Below are 25,339 nucleotides of genomic sequence, written 5' to 3' on the forward strand. Positions count from 1 at the left end.
GTGGTGTCAAACTGGATTATTTCTGCAGTGCGGATGCCGCCAGACCCAACCTGTAAGTAAATAAATACTCAGAAGAAAATCAGCCTGAGTTCAACGGGACAACACCTAGGTTGGTGTGCATGACTCTAACCTGCTTATACCTAGCCACATTTTTATGTTACCTGATAGCAAAACACTTCACATTATTCAAGACTGTGAGATGGAGTTCAGTACTTCAGGTTAGCCTTCTGCAGCCTGGTACACTCCAGATGTATTGGCCTCAACATAATACAGAACTACTGTTCTCATTCCCAGAAGACAGAAGTGAAGATTAATTGCTAAATCAGGGATATTTCCTCTTTGAGTACTTCAGACCTTACCTTTCTTAACCATCCAGCCTATATGTACCATGATAATGCAGTATGTTATTACCGTTCTTTCAAATGTTAATATAGTGTTTCATTTTTAAAGAAGAATTCTGCAGGAAAAGCATCATGTCTGATGATAACAAGATGACTATCAATCTCCTTTTGCTGGGAAGGACACAGAGTGGCAAAAGTGCTACAGGGAACACCCTTCTAGGCAGTAAAGACTTTGCCAGCCATCTTTCTCCGGGCTCTGTGACCACAGTCTGTAGTCTCGGCCGCAGCTGCTGCATTTCCAACTTTGCACGTCGGCAGGGACGTGAGCTAACTCTGCAGGTCCATGTGCTGGATACTCCTGGCTATCCCCACAGCAGCTTGAAGAAGGAGCAGGTCGAGCAAGAAGTAAAAACTGCTTTAGTTCAGCACTTCGGAGAGAAAGGTCTACACTTGGCATTTTGGGTCTTGAGAGCTGACGTCCCACTGTGTGAAGGGGAAGAGATTTCCACAATCCAGTTCATCCAGGTAAACTTGTTATAAGCACTTACATCTGGCAACAGGCTAATTTATTTGTTACATTTATCTGATACTTTTCCTCCAGTGAGCTCAAGCAAACAGTTCTAATCTATTTGTTCCTCACAAACATATATATATATAATATATCATAAGACACTGAAAGAGAGAAATGTCATAAAGTATATTCTATAGCTGGGAAGAGACTACCATGATTTCCCAAACCCCAATTTAATATCTTAATACAATGATTGGCCACAGTTGTTTTTACAGCCTTGGATCCCTCCAGGCTCCCCCATTTTCCATCCTAAAAGGGTGAAATGCCTCTGCAATTCAGTTTAAAGATTGTACTGCAAGCTCCCAACCCTGTATAATACTAAATAAAATTCTGTTTTTTCTCAACCAGAAAGGGACTTACAGCCAGGTCCTGCTTTGTTTTTCATGTTTTCATTTTTGGCCATTTGCACAGCCTCTCCAGTTCCAGAATAGAATACTGGCCCCAGAATAGTTTTTCTTTTTGTATTTCTACTTCAGAGAAGGGCTTCTCCAGATGATCTTAGAATCTGAGTGGGCTCTAAAGGGAGATGTGGGGATTCAAATAGTCTAGGTCTGAGCTGTATAGGGCTTTACATGTCAACACCAGAACTTTACACTGTGACCAGAAGTGGCGAGGTAGCCAGTGTTGCTGTAGCACCAAGGAAGTTTTGTGCTCTCTGTAGCCAGATCCAGTTAATAATCTGGCTGCAGGTCTTTAGGCCAACTGAAGTTTGAGTACTTTTCAAAGGGAGTCCCACATACAATTCATTATAGTAATCCAAATGGAAAGTAACCAAAGCATATGTTACTATGACAAGATCCAACTACTCCAAAAACAGGCAGTTGGCACACTGGCTTTAACTGTGCAAATAAACACCTGGCTGCCACCTATGCCTGGGCTTGATGCAATGGTAGCAGTCAAAGTCTTTTTTGCTAACTTCATTGTCCCACCACAGGCCTTCAGGTAGACTTGTCCTTTTTCAGTCGGATTTGCTCTGCGCTGTCTGAATGTCAGTCTTGTCTCCACATTCATTTTATCACTGCCAGCTCCTTAGAAAACCAGGGGCTTGGTTTAGCTCCACTCTGCAAGAGGGGACACTTACAAGCAATTTTGTCCACTACCTTGGTAATTTCTCCACTCGACAGCAATCAGGGCATCAACCAAGGGAGCAGAAAATGCCTCAAAAAACATCAGGAATTCATAAGCTTCCTGGGATAGACCATTTTAATAGCGCCTCCTCTACCCCACCCCCCGGCAGAGGTTCTAAGTCTCATCAAGTCTAAACCTGACTGAGAAGTGATCTGTCCAACAACAGAACAGTAGAAAGTTCCTTCTTTCCCAGATCACCATCATCCTACCCTGTACCAAAAATAAGGTCTAGTGTGTGTTCAACAGCATGAATGGGGCCTGATAGTTTTTAATAGTAAAATTTTAACTCACTTCTGTTCCCAAAACACTACTTGAAGTAGTCAACCCTCCATATCCACATATTCTTTATGCAGATTCAACCATCCACAGCTTGAAAATATTTTTAAAAATACATAAATTCAACAAATCAAACCTTGATTTTGCCATTTTATACAATGACACTGTTTTATTATGTTACTGTATTTAATGTGACTTGAGCATCTATGGATTTTGGTATTCACTAAGGGTCCTGGAACAAAACCCAGCAGATACCAAGGGCCCACTTAGTATATTAGGTTAAGACGGAAGGTTCTTCTAATTTTATAATCCAAGAAGTCATGTTTGCTACATCTGTCAAACTGTCACTTTTATATTTAGGCAGATGATCAGGTGCACGTATCTCTACAGAAAAGGGGTGAGGCTTCCTGTCTTTGATAATCTTCACTCTGAAATAGAATCCCCTTTATAGATCCAGAGCAATGCTTTGCTTGATTGGTGGAAAAGATGAAATAGGAAGCGTATAAAAAGGTATGAAAAGGCTATAGTAAAATACGTGTTTGTTTGTTTGTTTTACAGAAACTCCTCGGTCCTAACTGGAAGAGCCACACTGTCATCTTATTTACTCATGCAGATATGGTTGAAAAGGCTAGGTTTAGCAAAGAACAGTATTTGCATACTGCTTCAGACACACTACATAAGTTCCTGCAGTGTGTACAGCAAAAATACATTTTTGTAGATAATCATGCAATGATGCTAAAAGAAGGAAATTTAAACGCTTTAAGAAAAACGTTGGAGTTTATAAGGCAAAACCATTACCAGACTCTTCAATTTAAGTAAACAAACAGTGTAAATTTAAGCAACTTATATACTTCCAAATTCTCATAAATTTGTTCCTACATTGCCTTTATGCTTTCCAGATTGGATGCCTGCCAAACTGTTCAGATGTTAACCTCAGTGTTTAATAAAAATGCATCATAAAATAATAATATACCTTATGTCAATAAGCAAGCATCTGATCAATAGAAACCTTTGAACTCAGCAAGATGCCAGAGAAAAGGTGCCATGAATCAAATGGTACAAATAATGAAACTAACATATTCAGAACTATTCAATGCTTGATCAACTGAATTGGGGTCCTCTTTACCACTTCTAGATTTTGCTGTGGTTCTGATACCAGACTACATTAGAGCTCTTTCCTTATATACGTACAATCAAATGTAAATTGACATTCAGCCCTAGAATGGTTTTTTTCAAAATGACTCATTTTTTCCTTCCTCATTAGGCATAGCACTGTATTGCAAAATCTATTAAATATAGGACAGTCAATATGGCTGCTATACTATAGATGTCATTACAATGTGTGAAATCCTCCACATTGTTTTGAATGAGCTCTGCTTTGTTCAATACTACAGAAATGGTGGTGCTAAAAATAAATGTAAAATTCACTTTCCACATCTCTGTTCATGCAATAACTGGCACAATAGATCTCTTATTATCCAATTGTTGTTTATGAGACAATAGGCATGCTGGGTTATGTCTGTTAATAACTGAATTTTATATTATTTTTGAAGAAAATGTATCTGTTATCTTTAATGCTGCTAAGAATCAACATTAGAGGCAATTTTATTTATCTCCTGGCACAGCAGATTACACAGTTAAATATTTAAAAACATTGAAACTGCTTTTATGAGTTATTTTTGTATACTGGAATCTGAGTATTTCTATTTGGAACAACAAATTATACCATACAGAAAAGTATTTTAGATTTAAGAGATAAACAGATCTGAAAAATTACACTGGATATTTTATGGCACATGGAATGTTACATAAAAATCAGTTTTATTATCTGAGGTATGGCATAAAATTTCATTAAACGTTCTAAATAAAATTCATTAAAATTTACTCTTCCAAGCATCAGGCTATGATTAAATTAGAAATGGGTTTTTGTTTATTTCCTAACAATGGCCTAGATCCAACATAAAAAATTTCTGCTAGTTAATGGGTCTGGATTTAACTGCTGTGCAAGAGACAGCATGCGCAAGAAAAATCTGAGCTGTTTTCTGCCCAAAAAAACTGAGCTGTTTTCTGCAGATATGGTTGAAAAGGCTAGGTTTAGCAGAGAACTTACACTTGTTAAGAGAACACCCTTTCTAAAACTCAAGACTTCTGCAGCACATTAATGGTGCTCCTGTATTGCAACAGTAACATAAAAACGCCAAATGAAATAAGAAGTGTTATTCACATTGAAGTGACTGTATCCACAAGTGGAGATAGGAAAATCAGGAGCACCAGCTATACAAGATTCTGGTGCTAGAAAAACAGCCCCTGAACCTTGGAGCATGCCTTTCCTTCAGTAGCAGAAAAAATATTATGTATCATAATGATACATAATACATCATTGGCTACAGGATCAATAATCTTACTGTGGACACTTCCCATCTCCAGAGGTTCACTGCCTTTTATGGATAGGAAAAAATGCCAAACACTCAGGCCCGATATTAATCAATGGGTGTTGAATATGGTGTATAATATAATACACATAATATGGGGTGTGACAATTCATTGATGGTCCAATCCACAGATCATTAGCCCACTGTATTGAAATATTATAATCTAGGACATTGCTCAGTTTTCAGATACAATTATATGCAGAATCTAGTAGGCAGCAGTTCAAGGATAATATCACAGACCGTACAGGTTATTCACTGATGACAACATACATCCTTTTGCATATTGTTCTTGTAGAAGTGTTCTCCTGGGACTCAGTTTCTGTAGAATACTGGGTAATTAAAAAATGAATGGTGCAAAAGTAAAGCTGTTTATATTTGGTTCTGCACCATTCTTTTTTAATCACTCCGCATTAGCTATATTATTTGTCTATGTCTTTATAACAGTGATAGGAATCATGCAGCATTCCTGATGTTGTTGGATTGCAACTCCAAGCATTTTGCACCACAGACTACGCTGGCTTGGGTTGCTGGAAATTGCAATGAAATAGTAAATTTGCTTTATTCTGAGGGATCCACTAATTACTTTTAAATCCAAACAAACTGTTTAATAAGCCAGATAAACTAAGAATTTTCATTTTAAAATGACTGACACTTACCATAACAGTACTATTCCAATATGATTTAATGCATTATACAGAACCTTCTAAAAATCTGTGCAACGGTCTACATTCATGGCCTTTGTAAAATTAAAATGACAAATCCCATTTTTGACATGAACACTGGCAGGATGAAGAAAGAATAGCATAAATATCCTGAATGGTAAAGCTAATTAGTGCTCTGATTCTCAAACAAGTTCATTGATATGCACTGGATAGCTAGATTGTTTAGTAATGTACATGAATTCTTTGAACTACTTGCAGAGCAATATAATGACCTCTTGTTCAGTGTGAAATCAATATTTACACTTGTACTTATATGCAAGAAAGTACCCAAAGAAGAAGGGTAGAAAGCCATGAACAGGCATACGTTTAGCAGCAGATGTAACAAAAATGAACAACTTATGGTTTGGAGTGAGGCAATATTTATTTTTAGTTGTTTTTCATTAAAAATGACCCTCCAGCTGTTCCATGACTGATTGAGTTTATTTGATTCCACTGTTGGCCATGGTAGGAGCCTTGCACACACCCTTCCCCTTCACTTCAAATGGCACTCCTTTATACATAGCAACACACTCATCATTGGTATGAAGATCAGGCTGTATCTGCTCCCACATTTTCTTCTTGGGATTAAGTTCTTTCTCGGGTTCACCTATTAAAAACAAACAGGAGACATGAAATGTTGGAGTTGGGAGAGATTATCTCTTTTCAAAATGCACCAGAAATGGTATGGGCTGACCCAAATCAACATGTTTTCATTGACATCAATTTTATTTTATTTGTAAATTCTAATTTTATCTGACTTTGACAAAAATACTTTTTCTTTCTGGTGAATATATGGTACCATGCTGACAGAGAAAGGATTTAAGTATAACATGTATTTCCAGTTAAAATGAAGAATGGAAAAACTTAAGCTGATACAGATGCAATACCTATTTTAAGCAATAGTTAAGGGATGCAGACTGGACCATAAGATTATGTACTCTTATCCTTCATCATCTTCTAACCAGCATTAAAATTCCTTTGTTCCTCCACCATTAAGGTTAGTCACAGCTAACACTCATCAAGGTTTCCTTTTAAAAAGAGCTTGGTTTAAAGCTGCTGAGTATTAATAATGCTTAATGTGTGTTCAGATCACAACTAAACTAAAAAAAACCTGTTAAGTTCTTCAGAAGAACTATAAAACACATTCTGACAAAAACAAGGATGCAAAGACAAGCAGACAAAATATTTTAAGTGCTATTTTAAAAGATCACATAACTCAAATATGCTCAAGATGGTTAGGAGAGAGGGGAAAGCAGTGGACAAAAATTCTGTCGCCTTTCACGTGTAACCCAATACTAGGGAAAAGAATAATGCCCTTTCCACACTACTTGGTGAAACTGCTGAGAACAGTTAAAGGGGTCAGAGCAATGGAATAACACAAAGCCCACATGTAGGATTATCAAAACAATTTAAGTGAGCAAGGTGTTCTGCTTCCCATCACAAATATGAGAGACCATGCAGAGCAGCAGTAATGCTTTATTTCTTATTCCTTTAGGATTAGCAATTAGTGCCTGCATTAATACACTTGCGAAGAGAACATGCTTTCTAAAACCCAGGACTTCTGCAGCACATTAATGGTGCTCCTGTATTGCAACAGTAGTATAAAAAAGGAACTCCAAATGAAATGAGAAGTGTTATTTACATTGGTTTTGTAATGAATTTGAAAAATAATGACAATGAACAATATAACACATATTTTTCTGTTATCACTTTTAAGGTGACAGGTACTGAACAGTATGCATGTCAACAAATTGTACTCAACACCTGAAGGTCGACTAATCAATTGTGATGTTGTACAATATTTCCAAATCCAAAAACCTATGAAATTTACGCCCCCAAGCCTTTACAAAGTAGCAAAATAATGAGTACAATTCATTGATCACTTCCCAGCTGCCAAATAAGAAGCGGAATATTATTTGAAGCAGACTGTTTTCATGATGAGCACTGTCATACAACCATATCCCACTATATTAACCAATCTCAAACAAAAGCCAAACAGAAAATGTGGGTGACCATAGCATAACATTTGCACTTAAGACTGCATAACCCCAATGATCCAATCATTTGGGATTTTGATCTCTGTCAGTAAATCAGGAGAGATACTTTGGTCATGCCAAAGTAGGCATCTACTACTGCTACTACCGCTACTGTTTTTCTCCAGCATTTGTTTTTATATTCTTGAATTAAAGAGCAAAAATCAATATTAAATCTACTGGGACCAGAAACAGACTAATAACCAAAACACACTTCTGAATTACTCCAGTTTAAGACCACTTTAACTGCCCTGGCTCAGTGCTAGGGAATCCCGAGAATTGTAGATTATTGTGGCACCTGAGTTCTTTGACAGAGAAGGCTCAATGTCTCACAAAACTAGAGTTTCCAGACTTCCCTACCATTGAGCCAGGACAGTTAAAGCAATCTAAACCTGGATTACTTCTGAAGTGTGTTTTGGATGAAGATATTGTTATCAGTGAAAAGAAAATGAAGAACACCATCACCAATTTCAGCTTCACTATAAAACAAGACAAATGTATGTACAAGTTTCCTTCAATCTGACCGCTGACAGGTTTCAACCTTAAAACAGGTACAACAGGTTTTAGAAATCAGAGGAAGTACATACAGAAAACCAGAGTGCTGTAGTGGTTTAAGTGCTGGACTATGACACTGGGAGACCAGGGTTTGAATCTCTGCTCAGCTACAGAAGCCTACTGGGCAAGTCACACTGTCTCAGCCTCAGAGGAAGGCAAGGGCAAACCCCTTTGAACAAATCCTGCAAGAAAACCCTGTGATAGATTCACCTTGTGTATGCATGCACTTTCAAGCCGTCTGCCAACCCCACAAATTCCATGGGGTTTTTTAAAGCAAGGAATATTCGGAGGTGGTTTGGCAAGTTCCTTCCTCTAAAATAAAGCCTACAGCATCTGGAATTTGCTGGTCTCCTATACAAACAGTAACCAGGGCTGATTCTGCTTAACTTCCAAAATCATACAGGATGGTTGCCATAAGTCCAAAATGGCTTGAAGGCACATAACAAGAAATGGACAATCATTTTCTCATGGAGTTTGTTAATGTGATGTTAACTCAGTTATACTATCAGATGGCTAGGAATCAACCTTTCACCTCAGCACTCACCATACAATTAATTACAAATAGCCCACCATGCTTTTCTTTGAAGGACAGCCAGAGAGAAAAGGAAGCGGCAGGTTTCATGCAAGTCCCCCACTTCTTACAAATCAACAATTTACCTTTAGAAACGTAAAAAAGAACCTGAGAGATGACCAGCTTCAGCAACAAAAAATACAGAAAAAGGTTCAACCCAACTCCAATTTTCAGCTGCGTTTTTCAAATACAGAAATACAGCAAAGCTAAACAAAACAAGAATTAAATTGCCACAAAGGTGAAGACACTTCTTCCAAAATGCAAACATTATAAAGGCAAATTTAGTTTTAATAATAAACTAAAATCTGGCTTTTATTACATAAACACCTTCTGGATCTTATTAAAATTTGCTTTGGAATACCCAGGCAAACTCCCCTGGGATCTGTGGTGAGTTTGTATTAGATTAGCACAGGCACCACTTTTAAATGTTACCAGAGCACCATGTTGTATGTACTACAGTAACCTCCCCTCCTCATCCTTTTTTTAAAAAAGAAACAACCATTATGAAGAAAATTTATAAATTAAACTGGAGGAAACTAATGATTCTTACTCTTTAGACAGAATTTCTATTTTCTAAATATGTAGAGCAAGCAAAATGACAAGCAAAATGTACTCCCACTCAAAGTAGCTCATGCAATGAAACCATACTAAAATTCAGCACAGAACATGCAATGTATCATTCAGAAAAAGAATCAGAATTGTTAACAGGGATATTCCCCCAGATTTTGACAAAAATTTCTTACCAGCTTACTTTAATTTCATTAAACATATACTTGCAACAAGATTCTAAACTGAACATTCCTGGATATCTAATTGCAGTCAGTATAATTTTATAGTTATTCATAAATTTTCATTTACTTTACCAAGTAAATTAGACTTGCATAAATTAATACTGAGGAAGATTAAAAGGAACTTATGATACAATGTGTATTTCCAAAAAGGACTATGATACAATATGTATTTCCAAAAGGGCCCATGGAAGTCTCAACTGAGTGCAAACTGATTCATTATACTATACCTTTAAAATGCACCACAGCTTTATCACTCAAAGCAAGTAAGTTTGAGGGGCAACAGTTTTCTATTCCTAGAGATAAAAATATTCCTAAAATGCAGCTTGAGCTTCATTTTGGATTCTGAAGTGTCTCCTTATTGCCTTTTCTACATCAGGTATCTGTTCCTGCACATCTAGTTTGTGTTACTTTAAATGTTTAGCTTTTACTGTATTCTTTGTATTCTATTAATACTATGATACAAATACGATACAAATCTACTAAATAAATAAGTACTGAGATACTATCGTTAAAATACTTGATTGAATAACAAAAAGATTGTTTTACCAATTCTCCATCACTCATCTAAGTCTCCTTCAGCTTTTCCCATTTTGGGAATTAGTTATCTCCCTAGATGCACTTTTCCGACATTCATTTCTTTTATTGACACATACCAGAACACCACGAGAACTAAACCAGAAATACAGCTTCATTTTCATGCCAGAAAGAGCCTCCTGCACTATTAAGCGTATTCTTGATGTTACTGGTATTGTTTTGCAGCTACCAGATTTGTGAGCATTTATTTCTCTTTGGTGTTTAGAGACCAATCACATTTAAAATGAGTCATAAATCCTTCATTTGGAACTTTTTAAGTTCCAAGGTTATCTCGTGCTTCCTGACAGAAAGGAAGCAATGATAAAGTTTGCAAACCCTTTTCTCTCTCAGTGCTACTTAATTCCTCAGTACAACCAATGAATCATGTGTGACTTTTTTGCTGTGGCAATGAGTGGGGTAGAAGTGTATGTCTTTCACCCATACATATTTATATCAAACAGGAGTGTTAATTATACTGTATTGGGGCCTCTAACTGTCCCACTACTACCGATTGTAGGGAGCTTTCCTTTGACTGCACTGACTACCACCAAAGGTGGGGCCTTTCTAAAGGGCCTCATGGTTCCAGTGTGGGAGACTTTATGGTTTAACATCCACTGCCACCACAAGCAGCCTGTGTCTCATGTAGCACCAGACCAATGCTATTATAGCAGTGTTCCAACAGGAACATGTATAAAATATTTATTAAATGGAAGATAAACACTGGTATAAACATAATAAATAAAAATAATAATAAAACTTTTATTTTTATACCACATTTCGTACAGATCAAAGTAGTTCACAGTCATTAAAATTCTATGACCCATGTCATAGTACAATATATCATACAAATCCAAAAAAACAATCAAAGTTTAAAAACATATATAATAGCAATCGGGCATCAGATAACAAGCTATTCCAGTAGGGAATAATTTCTCTACAGCGAGTTGGGAGGGTATGCTACCCGGAACATACTTATTAAATGGAAGAAAAACAAATCAAATGTTCAATAGCTTGGATTACAATTACAATCGGCCCGCCATACCCACGGATTCAACCATCCAGGGCTTGAAAATATTTTTAAAATATATAAATTCTGAAAAGCAAACCTTGATTTTGCCATTTTATATAAGAAACACCATTTTATTATGTCATTTGTTTAATGGGACTTAAGCATCCACAGATTTTGGCACCCACATGGGGTCCAGGAACCAAACCCCAGTGGATAACAAAGACTCACTGTACTTATTTAACTATTAATTCTGTATCAGTCACGCAACTAAAATGTTATGTTTTATATAAAATATTTATTTCAGTCACACTACTAAAATGTTACTAACTAAAATTAAGCAGACTAAAAACCTAACCCTATGCTCTCTCCTTCTTAATCATGAGTTCTCAATCAGGCTTCACTGGAATCCTAGGGCTCCATGAGAGGTCATTAGGGGTTCTGTAAGAGATTGAGATTAGGGGAAAAACAACTTTTTTGAGCTGCAGATATAGCTTTTATGCAGGAGTTCCCTAAATCCTGAAAAAATATTTCAATGGTTCCTCCAGGATATAAAGGTTGAGAAAGGCTGGTGTAAACTGACCTCTCCTTCACCTAAACCTCAACTCTTTTTGTATCTCCTCATAATCTCATCTGAATCTGTTTATCATCTTATCTCTCTCTCTCTCTCTCTCTCTCTCTCTCTCTCTCTCTCTGTGTGTGTGTGTGTGTGTGTGTGTGTGTGTGTGTGTGTGTGTGTTTGTGTGTCTTCAGATGTCCATAAACTTATGGCAACCCCATGAATTTGATTGCGTTTTCATAGGCAAGGAATATGGTACTCAGAGGTGCTTTGTCCAGTTCCTTCCTCTGAAACATAGTCTATAGCACTTATGCTGCATCCACACTACAGAAATAATTCAGTTTGGCACTGCTTTAACTGCCATGGTTAAATGAAATGGGAATCTGGAAATTGTAGTTTTGAGAGACAATTAGCCTTCTCTGTCAGAGAGCTCTGGTGCCAAAATAAACTACATTCCCCAGAATTCCACAGCAATGAACCATGACAGTTAAAGTGGTGTCACACTGGATTATTTCTGCAGTTCAGACACAGTCCTGGTATTCCTTGGAAGTCTCCCAACAAAGTACTAACCAGAGCTAATACTGCTTAGCTTCCATCATCAGATGGGATCAGGTATCTTTAACTTCCCCTGTCTAAAACACATTTCAAAAGCACATTCAAACTCAGCCGGTCGCCATCAACATTCCATGCTTTCACCCTCTCCAACAGACCACTTACCTTATCATATGCATACTATATAAATAATGATACATTGCCTTACTTTCTATAATACAAAAACTGTTCATATCATTACATGCAGTCCTCTAAATGTTGTTTAAGTGCAATTCCTAGGAGTCATATTCAGTGCAGCCAATGGTAAAGAATGTTGAGAGTTGCAGTCCAACAATGTTGGGGGGGGGGGGCATACCCTTCTCACTACAAAATTCCACCATTCCTTTGCTTGAAACACCTTACAAATTAACTGAAAAGAGCAATCGAATCCAACAAAATGAAACTATAATCAGTTGCAACAAAGCCACAATAAAATAACGTATCTGATTGTAACAGGACCACAATCATCCTCAGAGGGATGACATTTGTTAGCATCAGTTTCCAAAGCCTTCCTCAATGTGTGAGTTTAATGTAAATCTACTGATCGTTTTTGGAAATGTAATGACAAGAAAAGAGATTCCACCTCAGCGTTAGAAAGAACTTCCTGACAGCAAGAGCTGTTCAACAGAGGAATATGCTGCATTGAAATGTGGTGGAGTCTCCTTTGGAAGTTTTTAAACAGAGGCTTGATGGCCATGTGATGGAGCTACTTTGTGTATTCCTGCATGTCAGGGGGTTGGACTGGCTAGCCCTTGTGGTCTCTTCCAACTCTAGGATTCTATGAACAACTGAGTATTTCAAAAATTTAGTTTACTAATACAAAAGCTGAAAAGAAAATTAGTGAAGCTTATTTAAGAATCTGTTATGAATGCTAAGGCAATAGTGGGAGATGAAAACAAAACTGGAATTGATCAAAGAAAAAAAAAATTAGCACAGCCATGAGTACTGTTCTCAGATATTACATGTGAGATAATAAGAGTGGTTTATATATGACATGAAATGCATCATAGTAAATGAACACAAACTTTCCCATTAAAATCTAAACAAGCATGCATTTAAAGATCACTGTCATCTCTGTAAAAATGACATTTAACAACATTTCTTCATGCTCCAGACATACCTATTTGATAATATAATTTGGCATAGCATGCCAGCTTCTTAAATGTTGTTGCTGTGTGCCTTCAAACTGTTTCCAATCTATGGCAATATTAAGGCAAACTCATCACAGAGTTTTCTTTTAATAGTTAAAAGGGCAGTGTATACTTTGCATCACAAGTAACATGTAACACAAAATTCTCACTAATGAAAGTGATAGTACCTGCCCATGTAGTCTTTAAACCACTGACCTTTTCTCCTGTAATTATCCTATGCTACACACTGTGTCATGCTATACAGGGTGTACACATTGGTACTCTTTAGTAATGTTACAAATTGTGTAGCACAGAAAAATAATTTTGGGATTAAAAATAAATCTGTTCTCCCTGGAAGCCTTCAAGCTTCCTGCAGGCATCCAAGCCTCTAAAGTGCTGAATTTAATGTATATTTTCAAAACTACAAGGAAAATTCCAGCTGCCTCTACTTTGGAAAACACAAACAGAAACACAAATGTGTTTCCTAGAATAGGGACAGTCCTCAGCAGGACCTGGAAGATCACAACTGGCCTGAATATCCATGCATGTTTTCCATCTCTTTTCTAGAATATGACATAACTGTATAAAATGTAGTTTCTCCAGTAGTACGAAGAGCATTTTTTGCATTAGTTTAAGTAACAATCATATTTTTTTTTCTAATTAAATAAAAAATACAACTGATTGTACCTAATTGATCAAGGTATCAAGATATGTTTGTTCTATTTTTAGCTTTAATGGCAAATATTGTATAAATCAGGTAGACAATTTAATTCTGAGTGCATCTAGGATGCTTTTGCTTACCAGGAAAACCTTCAAATGTAATTCTGTCTCCCGGAACAACTCCACTAGGAGGAACTAGAATTTCCACCTTCTCTGGCGTGCTAGCACACATCAGCATTGCCTGGGACAGCACTCCTCTCATTTTTACTGGCTTGAGGTTGCAGAGAAATATTGCCATCCGGTTTTGTATCTGGACATGGACACACAGGTTTTAGAAAACAGAAATTAGTTAGGCCTTTCTGAACTTCTTCCATAGAGCAGAACTAAGACAAGTGTAATGCCATGTAACACAGGAGGTAAAAATATGCAGATACAGTGGAGCCTCCGCATACGCAGTCTTTTTATAGGCAGCTTTGAGCATAGGCGCTCAAAGCCGCCGGTGCGCACAGGGCGGCGCATCCCATTCAATTGAATGGGCGCGCACACCCGTTGCGCCTCGCGCGCCGCCACGCACGAGCCCCATTGGAAACAATGGGGCTCGAGCATAGGCAGAAATCGCCATACGCGGCAGGATCCGGAATGGATCCCCCGCGTATGGCGAGGTTCCACTGTACACTGTACACTGTTAGCAACAGTCAACGTTCTTTCAAGACTAATTCAAGAGTAAGAGCCAGAAAACAACCAATTAAGAGCTGTCTTTTAACATACAAACACAGTAGGGTGCAATAAAGACACTAGATCTTGAGATGGGCTGTGTTAATGCCTTAAACAATGTTTTCCTAGCTTTGCATTCTTTGTGGTCCTGGAGTTCAATTTTAACAGTTACAGTAGGAATTTGGCTGAAACATCTTTCTTAATTAATCAAGAAAAGAAGAACCAATTTGCAAGGTGGTTTACCATTCAGGATGTAAACATGCTTACTGGTTCCAAATGCCAAAGACAGGATGGATATTCTGGAAGAAATTAAATTAAAATGGTTGCACTACAACTCATTCATTTAATGTAATAAATGATTGGGTTTTCCTCTTCTTAGGAAACAATATCATAAATACCACGACGGGGCTGCATTTTGCCAAGATAATGAATAAACAGGGAATCAATTCAAGATATCCAACAAAATCAAAATACATTGTGTAACCTACAAGATGTCCTATCCTACACTACTTTTGCACAGTATAAAAGCAGCAGTTTTCAGTAATTATCTTTGCCCTGTAAAAAGGAAAAGCAGATTGGAATGAATTGACAAAACACACTGCAGAAATAATCCAATCTGAGATGGCTTTAATTACCAGGGAATTCTGGGAACTGTAATTTTGTGACACATTTAGTCTTCTCTGTCAGAGAGATCTAGTGCCAAAATAAACTACAATGCCCAGTTAAAGACTGCTAGTTAAAGCAGTCTCAAACTGGATTATTTCTGCAGTGTGTTTTGGATCTGGATTAAGCATAATGTTATACAGTATCTTCCATACATTAAAATAATTTCAATTGTTTCAACAAACTATTGAAGACATTTAAGCCTCATCTTAAATGGAAGGCCAACTAAGGGAACAAAGGCGGTGTACAGACCGCCCCTTTGGGGCGGCCTGCACCCACCCCTTTCCCCGACGGATTGGGGCCTCAGCTGCCACAGCGGCAGCCCTGAAGCCCCGATCCGCTGCTTTTCCAGGCCGCGGGGAAGTGGCAAAAGGCCGCTTCCCCGCGGCCTGGAAATGGGTGTCCTTGGGGCTTCAAGCCCCAAGGGCACCCCAACAGCAAGGGAGAAAGGGGCTGCTTGGCCCCTTTCTCTTTGTATCGCTGGCGCGGCTGTATACAGGCCATGCCAGCGATACGCGTGGCCAAAGGAGCTCCGAAACTGAGCTTCTTCTGGTGCCGCTGAAAGGGGCCACAAGCACCCTTCAGCGGCGTCAAATCACCACATCCGCGCCGCCCCATTTGGAGGCGCGGCCATGACATCATAATGGCAGCTCCAATGTAGAAAGGGTGCCACCATTACAACGCCGCGGCAACATACTAGGGTTGCAGGGCATCTGGAAAGGACGCCCCAAGGCAACCCTAGTACATGTGCAAGCCGGTCTGTACAGCACCAAAGAGTATTTTCTCTTCTAGAACACTGTGAACTGTAAAGAAGAAACAGAACACTAAATATAATCTCCTCCCCTTAGCCCAAATATGATTTTGGATGAGCTTTAAGATGTAGATGAAACCTACTGCTATATGTTTTGCCAGAGAGGAATTCCTTCTCAGTGCAACTCTGGCTATCACAAATATCATTGAATCTGTCTGGATCACAAAGGTTCCACTATATTGTATGTAACTGGCAAAAAGTAAAATACCATCTATGCTTTAAAATATACTGGGATACAGATGACACCAATAACAAAAGGTCTGCCATATTTTTATGCAATTGTTGGAATAATCAAACTGCCAAAGCACTCATGCACTGAGCTAGCCTTATAAACTATGTGTTTATCTCTGAGAAAAGGGGAAAAAAACAGTATGATCAAATGTAGGTTCTATACTGTAAGGTCTAGGGCGTCAAGTTTTAAAAAAGGGATTAATGATGCATGGAGCTTGGTAGTTTTCCTTACTGAGCAGCAATAACTTGTCATGGGAAACCTCTTCTGAAACTAAGGTCCAAAACGCACAGCAAAAATAATCCAAGTTGAGACTGCTTTAAGCGCCCTAGCTCAATGCTAGAGAATTGTGGGAACTGTAGTTCTGTAAGACATTTTGCCTTCTCTGTCAGAGCGTTCTGGGGCCACAACAAACTACAATTTCCAGGATTCCTAGCACTGAGCCAGAACAGCTAAAGTGGTGAAAGATAAGTTATAGTGCTTAGCAAGGAATAATGCATGCTTTTTTCCACATATTTCCTCCTGATTCACAAACAATAGGAAGAAATAATATGAAAGTAGGTTTTTCTCCCCACAAAATTGCTTAGATTATTTGTGATCTGGCTGAAGAGCAAAATTAGGATATCACATTGGTGTGAACATTAGTGTTGTATTTCTTTCCTACTAGCATCTTTTTTCAGTTTCCAGTATTATCTGTGCACTTATATGTCTATCTGTAACTGTTAAACACAGCTTCCCTTGCACATGTATGAACACAGACAGGGACATATTAACTGCTTAATATGGGTTGTACAGCTGAAGTGGCTTCAGTTAACAAGGAAATGATGCCCAACTCTCTTGCCTTAAGTTCCAAAATATTACAAGTGACTAGCACAGGAAGCAATACTGATGCAAGAGTAGAAGATGTAAGACTATGGGTCACTACTACACAAACAGAACGAGTAAAATTCTTGGAATAGATTCAAATTGAAATGCTGACATAAATAGAAGATTTGTTTCGGTATCTGTGTTTAATCTATTTCCAAAGTAATAAATTTAGGATTCTGAGATTTTCTTCCCCAGTATGGGGAAATGCTGAAGGAAATGTTGAAATATAATAACATTGAAAACATTGTAAAAATAAAACCTATTTCTCCAAATAATTTATCAAAGAAATTGAATCTGTACCTCTTCTAAAGGAACATGTTTCACTAGACCACTGACAACAGTTCTAGGATTTGCTTCTCCAACATCAACCTCCTCAATATACAGAGTATCAGCATCAGGGTGTTTCTTTGCTGTAGTAATGCAACCAATACGAAGATCAAGCCGGGAAACATCCAAAGGCTTTGAGTCATCATTTGTTGCTGACGGCTGTTTCTTCTCTTTCTTTTCTCCTACTGAGACAAATTAGAACATTCACAAACTTTGCAATGTAATTTAAGCACATTTATAAAAATATGCATTTCCAATTTTCCCCATATAAAAGAAAACTATGTTCTAAATCTAGTTACTAGTCCTAACTACAGTAGACCTACTGAACTGAAGGAAATTGGTTAAGCTAACACTCAACATCTGTAAGTCCACTTTTGTTAAAACTAACAAGTGGATTTTGGCCTCTCTTTGTGTGTATGTGCTATATACTCTCCATTATCTTGAATCAAGACATTAAATACTACAATTCTGCATCAACAGATTTCCTCAGATAAGGAAACATGGAAGCATACCAGAACAACAACAACAACAACAACAATAATGTAATCATTTCAGCATACAAAGGATAATCCTTAGGGTTGTGTAACTGTATTATTACTGTATTAGAACAAAATCAAACAGGATAAAAAACCTACTGTATATACTCATGTATAAGTAAAAAAATTGCTAAAATTTGACCCAAAAACACCTGGGTCGACTTATACATGGGTCAATATGGTAGTGGGCTGGACCCCAGAGCCTCTTCCACAGTTCACCTCCCCTCGTCTTTAACAGTCCTGAAGGCAGGAGGACAGGGGCTGGGGGGCGGGCTCTTGCCTCCCCTCCTCTTTCCCAGTCTGGGTGTCTCCCAAAGCAACAGCTGCACTGTACAGGAGCAGGAAGAGCGAACATTTGTCCCTGATGCTTTTTCCCTAGCTGGGCTGTCTCCCAAAGGGACAGCTGGGCTGCAGAGGGGGAGGAAAGGTACTGAGACCCAAATTTTACCCTCGACTTATCCACAGGCCTTCTCAAAATTTCTGATTTTGGCCTTAAAACCTGCCCTTGACTTACACATGATGTTGAATTATACACAAGTAGGATGGAATGTTGAGCCACAGATTGCTAAGAATGTCAGCTCAGGAAAAGAGAAATGATGGTAGAAGAATGGAACTAACATGTCTGAGCCTCAAATATAGTATGTGATATGACAGAATTCTCGTTATTCTCCTTTCTACACACTCTGCTCATCAATACCAACTCTCATATTGATGAAAGAAGTAATATATTTTTTCTACTGTTTATTGTACATACTCAACTATAAGTCGACCTCATGTATAAGTCGAGGTCAGGTTTTGGGGCCAAAATTATGGATTTTGCCATGGCAGGGGATAGGTCGAGGGTAAAACTTGGAGGCACCTTCAGTGTGTGTATGTGTGCGTATGGCAACAGAGACTCCCATTGGGGTTTTTTGCTTCATCATTTCAGCCAGACATGGAGGCAGGAGATGGACTCTTAATCAACCAATTACCCAGAACTCTTTCTGCTTGTCTCCAGAAAGAAGGAAATTCTTCTCCCCATCGCATGGGGAAATCTGGAAGAGATGCTATCACATTACCATAGTGACCCATAAATAAGTCAACCTGGTTTTTGGGGTCAATTTTTGGGCATAAAGTTTTACACTTATAAATGAGTATACAGTCACCCTTCCAGGTCTGCGGACTTGAGATCTGCAGACTGGGAAATCTGCAGAGGGGCAACCAGCATTAATGGAAATGGCGTGCACCCCATTCAAGCCTATGGGCCTTGAATATGTGCAATATTTGGAACATGCAGGAGGTGGGTATCCGGAACAGATCCCCCGCGAGTTCCAACGGCCAACTGTATACAGTGTTAGCAAAATACTTCTGCAGTATTACCTTTCTTCTCTGTTTTGTCTTTTTTCTTCTTTTCTTCACTTGTTCCTTTAGGTTGGTCCTTGGGAACAGATGGTGTTACTGCAGCAGATGCTACTTGAGAAAAACTGTCTGAAAATGACACTGTAGACAGTGTTTCACTGCTTGGTACTGAGACTTGTTTCACTAAATGCAAACACAAAATAAGATTCATGTTATTTTTAATGCAAAGATATTCTGGATTTAGCTTAACCAAATTGCTATAAAGTAATCCATTTAAAATCCTGGTGTGCTAGTTAAGATTATTTGGTGAAATATAAATCAGTGTAAATTGTAATGTTAACAGAAACCTTTGTTTGTGTATCCAAGTTCATTATCATTTGCACACAAATTTACATACTCTTCTGGCTTTTATTGGCAAGCATCATGAAAACTGATAGGTAATTAAAAAGCAAACAACAGCAGCAAGATTACTATAACCTAACCAGTTAATCAGAAGTATGTCACACTGATTAAAATGAGATATGCTTCAGTTTTACTTCTGCTTGGTATTGATTTCTCTGATGGATTTCTGTAGTTAGTGTAATATGGATTAACATTATAATAGAAACACAATGAAATATACAAAAAAACCTCTTTTTTGAAGGTGTTGGAAGTTAATGTTTTGGAAAACTGTCAGTTGCATCTGCATGTTTTTAATAAGACTAGTGCATTAATATTTTCATGTAGGATTAAAAGTTATATCCAATGAAATCCTTCAGTTAATACAAGTGTTAGCAAAATGAGGGGGAAAAACAGTTCCCCCTTCTAATCTGCAGCTGAAAAGTATCCTCAAAAAGTTCACACTTGACAGCTTTATTTCTCTCTGATCTTTCTTCCATGATGGGACTCAAGGCAGCATACATGGAGTTCTTGTGGACTTCCATAAATACACCGACTACACCAAGACCTGAAAGCTTCAGCAAGGTGGCTCCACATATGCCCTAACATGCCCTAGGAATTATACAGAGTATTCAAGTATTCTACCTCAAGCAGTGAATGAAAAAGCAGCCTCTTTCAACATACTTTCAGTACCTTCCCCCTGCATTTTTTTTTCAAGTATTACTTCAGGCTGAAATGAAGAACTGTGGTAAAGTAACACAACATTACCCTCCCAGCCCAAATTAATTTACCTCCATTTCGAATTTCTGCCTGGATCAATTCTTGTTTTAGCACCTCAATTTCTTTCTTCAGTTTAGCATTTTCAACTCGAAGTTTCTTCTCTTCCCTCAGAGATGCCTGTAAGACTACAGGGTACAGACATCACATTAAGAATTACTAAAGACAGAGTGTATTAAGCAGTAAGTTTATTTTTATTTTTTGCCTTACAAGAGGAATAGCCATGACAACAGAGAAAGCTTCAACATAGCAACTGAAAGGAAACATGTTCTTTCCATTAAAGGTCTGCAACAAGGAGAAGGAAATTTGAATTCTATCCCCTCCTCTTCCATGGAACACTTCTATCAGAACTTAGCACCTTAGTGTTCCTAAATATTTAAACATTTACCACACCATATTATTGTCAAAACACTACAGTAATACCTTCTGTGCCTAAGGTATTTTGTAATTCATTCCACGACATAAACAGAAATAGAGTTTCTTAATCAGATTGACTCTCCACCCCTCCCCTTCAATTTGGCACCTGTTCTAAGAAAGAAATGTTGCTCTAAGGTTCTTGTGGGAATACAATTGGGAACAGTATTATGTGCCTATTACAATGGAATGCATAGCCAAACTGTTTATTCTTTAAAACCTTCTTTCTTACTACATGAGGAAAGCTGGGATGGAATAAAGATGACAGACCATTTCATATAAGATGTAGTGAAATGAACTCTAGAGGCACTACCTTAGAGCTATGCAGAAACTGTTGAAAAGTTTGATCTCTTATATTCATAAGCAGAACATTTGTCTGTCAATTCTAAGCCAAACCACTTGCTTGGGAATTGAAACAAGGTAAGGCTTTGGTTGAGACACACTGGACAATATGCTAAGAATATTCAACATGAAGAAAATATGGGGGGGAAAAAAACAAAAAAAGGGGAATTGCACATTTTTATCTTGGATCTATAATGGCCACAACTTATTGACTGCAGCCTACAGTGACTGTTCCACATACAACCATCAAAGTATAATTGACAAAGGACATAAGGCAATATTAGTCAAATGGCTTTAACAGCAGTTCTAGATCGTAAAAAAGGACAGATTAGGCTTTTTAAATAAAATTTCAATCTTGACAAAGTTAAATAGAATTTAATACCTACCATAAAAAACTGTTAAATAACTAAGTGCTAAATGTAGGTGATCCTGGAAAAGAGCACAGGTCACAAGGAAAGGGCAACACATATTAAGTCACAGGTTGAAAATCCCTAGTTGAAGGACCTTTAGTTCAATCTCTCTAGCCTCTTTCATTTTCTAATATCACTAGTGCTCAGCTGGGCAAGATCTCAAAGCAAAATTTTCAATTAGAGAAGGTTATGCTGGGTTAGATAGATTACTTATGTGATTTCTCTAAGGTAACTTCATATGATGAATTTTAACAATGTCAGAGCAAAAGGGAGTATAGGGGAAATACTGTTTTATTACTCAGAGAAAAGTGTTTGACTTTTGGACAGTTCACACTCACTCCTTATACATCACCAGAAGAATAGTATTTCTAAAGTTAGTTCAAGACACAGCACCTTTGAAGAGATACTGGAGAAGTCCATATTTTACTATACTAATTAAATAGCACTCCAATAGTGCTATTTCTTTCCTTTTTAAAGAGCTTATATTTCTGTTCTCTAATCATCTTCCAAACAGGAGTTACATTTTTATTCTTTTAGTTGGTGCTTTCCAGGTCCACAAGCCACTGTATTAGTAAAGTAGTATAATAACAGAATGCTGCAACTATTAAGCAGCATATAAAAGCAGCTATAAAGCAGCAGCCTAATAATGAAATCACTAGCAAAACTACTAAATCATCCAACTTAAGCATTATGATAAAAATGAGATAACTGTGTGTGCATATAGCCAACCAATTAGCATTTTCAAGGTACAGAATTTGGAATATATTAAGCTATTTAGGCTTTAATTAGAATCAGTTCTGATGCAACAGCTACAGATCTGCACACTCTCTCTTAATTCTCTACATGATGTGAGCATCTATTCTTTAGTTCAGTAAATAAAGTAAGAAATGCATGACTGGGAAATTATTTTAAGCCAGTGTAGAAGAAATAATAGATCAACTGCAGTATGCTATCATACATAACATTCTAAAAACATTTCTTCTTTAGAAGTATTACTACAATATGTTAACATCGTTTTCTGGACTTTCAGCATGCTTCTGTTGCTTCCACTCTTTGGAACCATCACCCTCTCTACTGTCTCATCCATCCATCATTTAGGGTGAGCAGAAACAGTTATGCCTGCTGGAATTTTGTAAGTTCTTTGACATCATTTTTCTATGCGCCATCCTTTGCTACATGCCCCTGACCTTTACCCTCAACTGATACTAGGGGATGGTTCATGTCAAAATCCCCCAAACCTGCCCTCCACTTATACATGAAATCAACTTATAGTCAAGTATACATGTTATATTTGATATACCAGCTCCACAGCTTACATTCAGTTGTTAGTCCCAGTTGGAGTAAACAACTAAATCAACTCCTGAAAGGTAAATCATTATTTAGGAAAATCTCCCTGATCCAATGGATCTTTTCTAGTTGGGAATAGCTGTGGGTCTTTGACTCATGCTTGTTTAATTACCACTGAATTTAGCCACTGCTGTTCATGCGCTGCTCTAACATCTGTATTTGTGTAGTGCACCTAGAGCAGTGCTACTCAAAAGGTAACACACTGAAAGACAGCATGGACATTTGCACTGGCTGCCAGTTGCTCTCAAGTTAGAAGCAAACTTAGTGATATCTGGTTACAAAATCTTCAGTGTCCTGCCACACTCTCTCCCATATATATGTTCTCATTCATCATTTATTACAGTGTTAAATTCAGCATCTTCCCTAGTAAATGTTACCAAGTAACAACCAAATCATATTCATTTGATTTTTTTTTTAGATGTTTGAAAACTTTTATTGTGGGATTGTTTGTCTGTCTTACTGTAGGAAATGTAGAACCAAAAATATAAGGTTTTCCACTTTACAGTACTTATTAATTTTGTGTGGATATTTAACTATAAAGATTTATATCTTACTAGCTTTTTCCTTTAGAAGAGCAACTTGTTGCTTGAGGTATTCAATAACTTGATCTGCCTCTGCACCCTTCTGCTCCAGCCTGTTCAAAACTGCGTTGTTGGCTGCCATTTTCATCAAAGAACGGACTAAAATCCTGAATAAAAAGAAACAGGGTAATGTGAACATTTTATTAATGCAATTATCTGCAGCTTTATTTTGCATGAACTGATTGAAAACCAACTGGTGCTGACAGAATAGAGAGTCTAATAATAGAATAAATTGGGTTTATCCCATCTTTAAATTCACACTGAAAGGAATTTTCAAGTTACGTTTATGGTATGACCTATCGTGACAGATCCCCTGTCCAGGTAGCTCACTAAAACATTATTTGGTGTTTTACTTTTGTGCTTGTTCAAAGCACAATAAAAGTTTTTAAAAAACAAGCTTCTTCCATACAGTTTAAAATCTATTTGCTTCTTCTAGGCCAGGCAAAAATAAGGATGAGAATCAGACAAAGCTCAGCATTTTCAATGCCTACGAGTTTTCACAAGAGTAATACAATGGTCAGGAATGGGGAAATGCTATCTTGTAGCAGAAAGGTTCTCCATACTGATTGTGGAGGACCTGGCCCTGGCCCTTCCAAAGTTGTCCCTCTCTTCAACTACCAAAGCACGCCCCTCATCTGGGGATTGGAAAAGTAATTCTCCAAGAGCTAGCTAGGAATGTGTAAATCTTACTGTTATCTCTCCCTGCCTACAGGACATAGTATCATAGTGTTGGAAGAGACCACAAGGGCCATCCAGTCCAAACCCCTGCCATGCAGGAACACAGAATCAAAGCACCCCTAACAGATGGCCTTCCAAACTCTGATTAAAAACCTCCAAGGAAAGAGACTCCACAACACTCCGAGGGAGTGTGTTCCTCTGTTGAACAGCTCTTACTGTCAGAAAGTTCCTCCTAAAGTTGAGGTGGAATCTCTTTTCCTGTAGTTTGAACCCATTGTTCTGGATCCTATTCCTGGAGCAAGAGAAAACAAGCTTGCTCCATACTCAATGTTATCTGAATTGATCCCGTTTTAAAACTGAAAGCATATACCACTTTCTAAGTGACAGTGTTTGGCAGCAACTGGTTCTTCTCAGTTATTTATAGCTGCATACTGCTTCAATAAGCTAGCAGTGTATCAGTGATATTTCTGTCTTATGTATTTGGAAGAGTTCAGAAGATATGCATAAGATTTTACTATTTGAAATGTACAGTACTTATTCAAAGGCTGAAATGACCACTACAATAATTCAAAGATTGTTTTTTTACTGTAGAACTTTTAAAGCTCTTCCTTTTAACTAATGAAAAACATTTCCCACGTCTGTGAAATTCAATAGGTAACATTATCTAATATGAATTTAAGGGACCTTATAAGAATGAGTCTTCCAAAGTTCTGATGATACAAATTTGACCTATTTGTGCTTTACAAACATTGTTCAAAAATGTTCAAAAATAAAAGTGATAGTTTGTCAGCATATCAATTTAGTCTGACATTTTACACCTAAGACTGAAAACAGTATTAGGAGGAGGATGGAGCAAACAGAAATATTACCTATGGCTTAGCAGTCAAGACTCTCTCAGTCTTCTGCTTTGGCCATGATTAGAGCAATCTATACAAGAAATCACAAATGAGGGAAACGTAAATACAAACCAAAAAAAATCTTTTTTTCTAATCATATTCATACAAGGAAG

The 25,339-nt window shown here is 37.6% G+C and overlaps 2 protein-coding genes across 6 annotated transcripts in view; one reads left to right on the top strand and one right to left on the bottom strand.

The window, feature by feature from the left end:
• The first annotated feature begins 473 nt into the window (after nucleotides 1-473).
• GIMD1 (GIMAP family P-loop NTPase domain containing 1) lies at nucleotides 474-3,135 on the top strand. The gene is made up of 2 exons (XM_089526014.1): nucleotides 474-866; nucleotides 2,875-3,135. Exons 1-2 carry the CDS (start codon nucleotides 474-476, stop codon nucleotides 3,133-3,135), a joined length of 654 nt encoding a protein of 217 aa, XP_089382140.1.
• Nucleotides 3,136-5,812: 2,677 nt separating this feature from the next.
• Nucleotides 5,813-25,339, bottom strand: part of AIMP1 (aminoacyl tRNA synthetase complex interacting multifunctional protein 1) — a 30,231-nt gene continuing 10,704 nt past the window's right edge. For 2 of the 5 annotated variants that reach the window (XM_089526009.1, XM_089526012.1), the window contains 6 exons: nucleotides 23,626-23,759; nucleotides 20,573-20,686; nucleotides 19,425-19,586; nucleotides 17,503-17,714; nucleotides 14,060-14,228; nucleotides 5,813-6,056 (listed from right to left, as the gene is read on the bottom strand). In XM_089526009.1, coding sequence (XP_089382135.1) covers nucleotides 5,890-6,056; nucleotides 14,060-14,228; nucleotides 17,503-17,714; nucleotides 19,425-19,586; nucleotides 20,573-20,686; nucleotides 23,626-23,759 — 958 coding nt within the window. In that variant the 3' untranslated portion in view covers nucleotides 5,813-5,889. Of the gene's footprint in view, nucleotides 6,057-14,059; nucleotides 14,229-17,502; nucleotides 17,715-19,424; nucleotides 19,587-20,572; nucleotides 20,687-23,625; nucleotides 23,760-24,546; nucleotides 24,565-25,199; nucleotides 25,258-25,339 lie in introns of those variants that run through there. The other 3 variants (XM_089526011.1, XM_089526013.1, XM_089526010.1) reach the window with 3 other exon arrangements.

The sequence above is a fragment of the Sceloporus occidentalis genome, unplaced genomic scaffold (assembly GCF_023333645.1).
Source record: "Sceloporus occidentalis isolate IW3139 unplaced genomic scaffold, rSceOcc1.0.p SCAF_5, whole genome shotgun sequence".
In the NCBI taxonomy this organism is placed as follows: domain Eukaryota; kingdom Metazoa; phylum Chordata; class Lepidosauria; order Squamata; family Phrynosomatidae; genus Sceloporus; species Sceloporus occidentalis.

Excerpts from the sequence above, each read along its gene's own strand:
- GIMD1 (XM_089526014.1), top strand. The coding sequence starts at position 474 with ATGTCTGATGATAACAAGATGACTATCAATCTCCTTTTGCTGGGAAGG. Across the intron at positions 867-2,874 it reads CCACAATCCAGTTCATCCAG|AAACTCCTCGGTCCTAACTG; the intron begins GTAAACTTGTTA and ends TTTGTTTTACAG.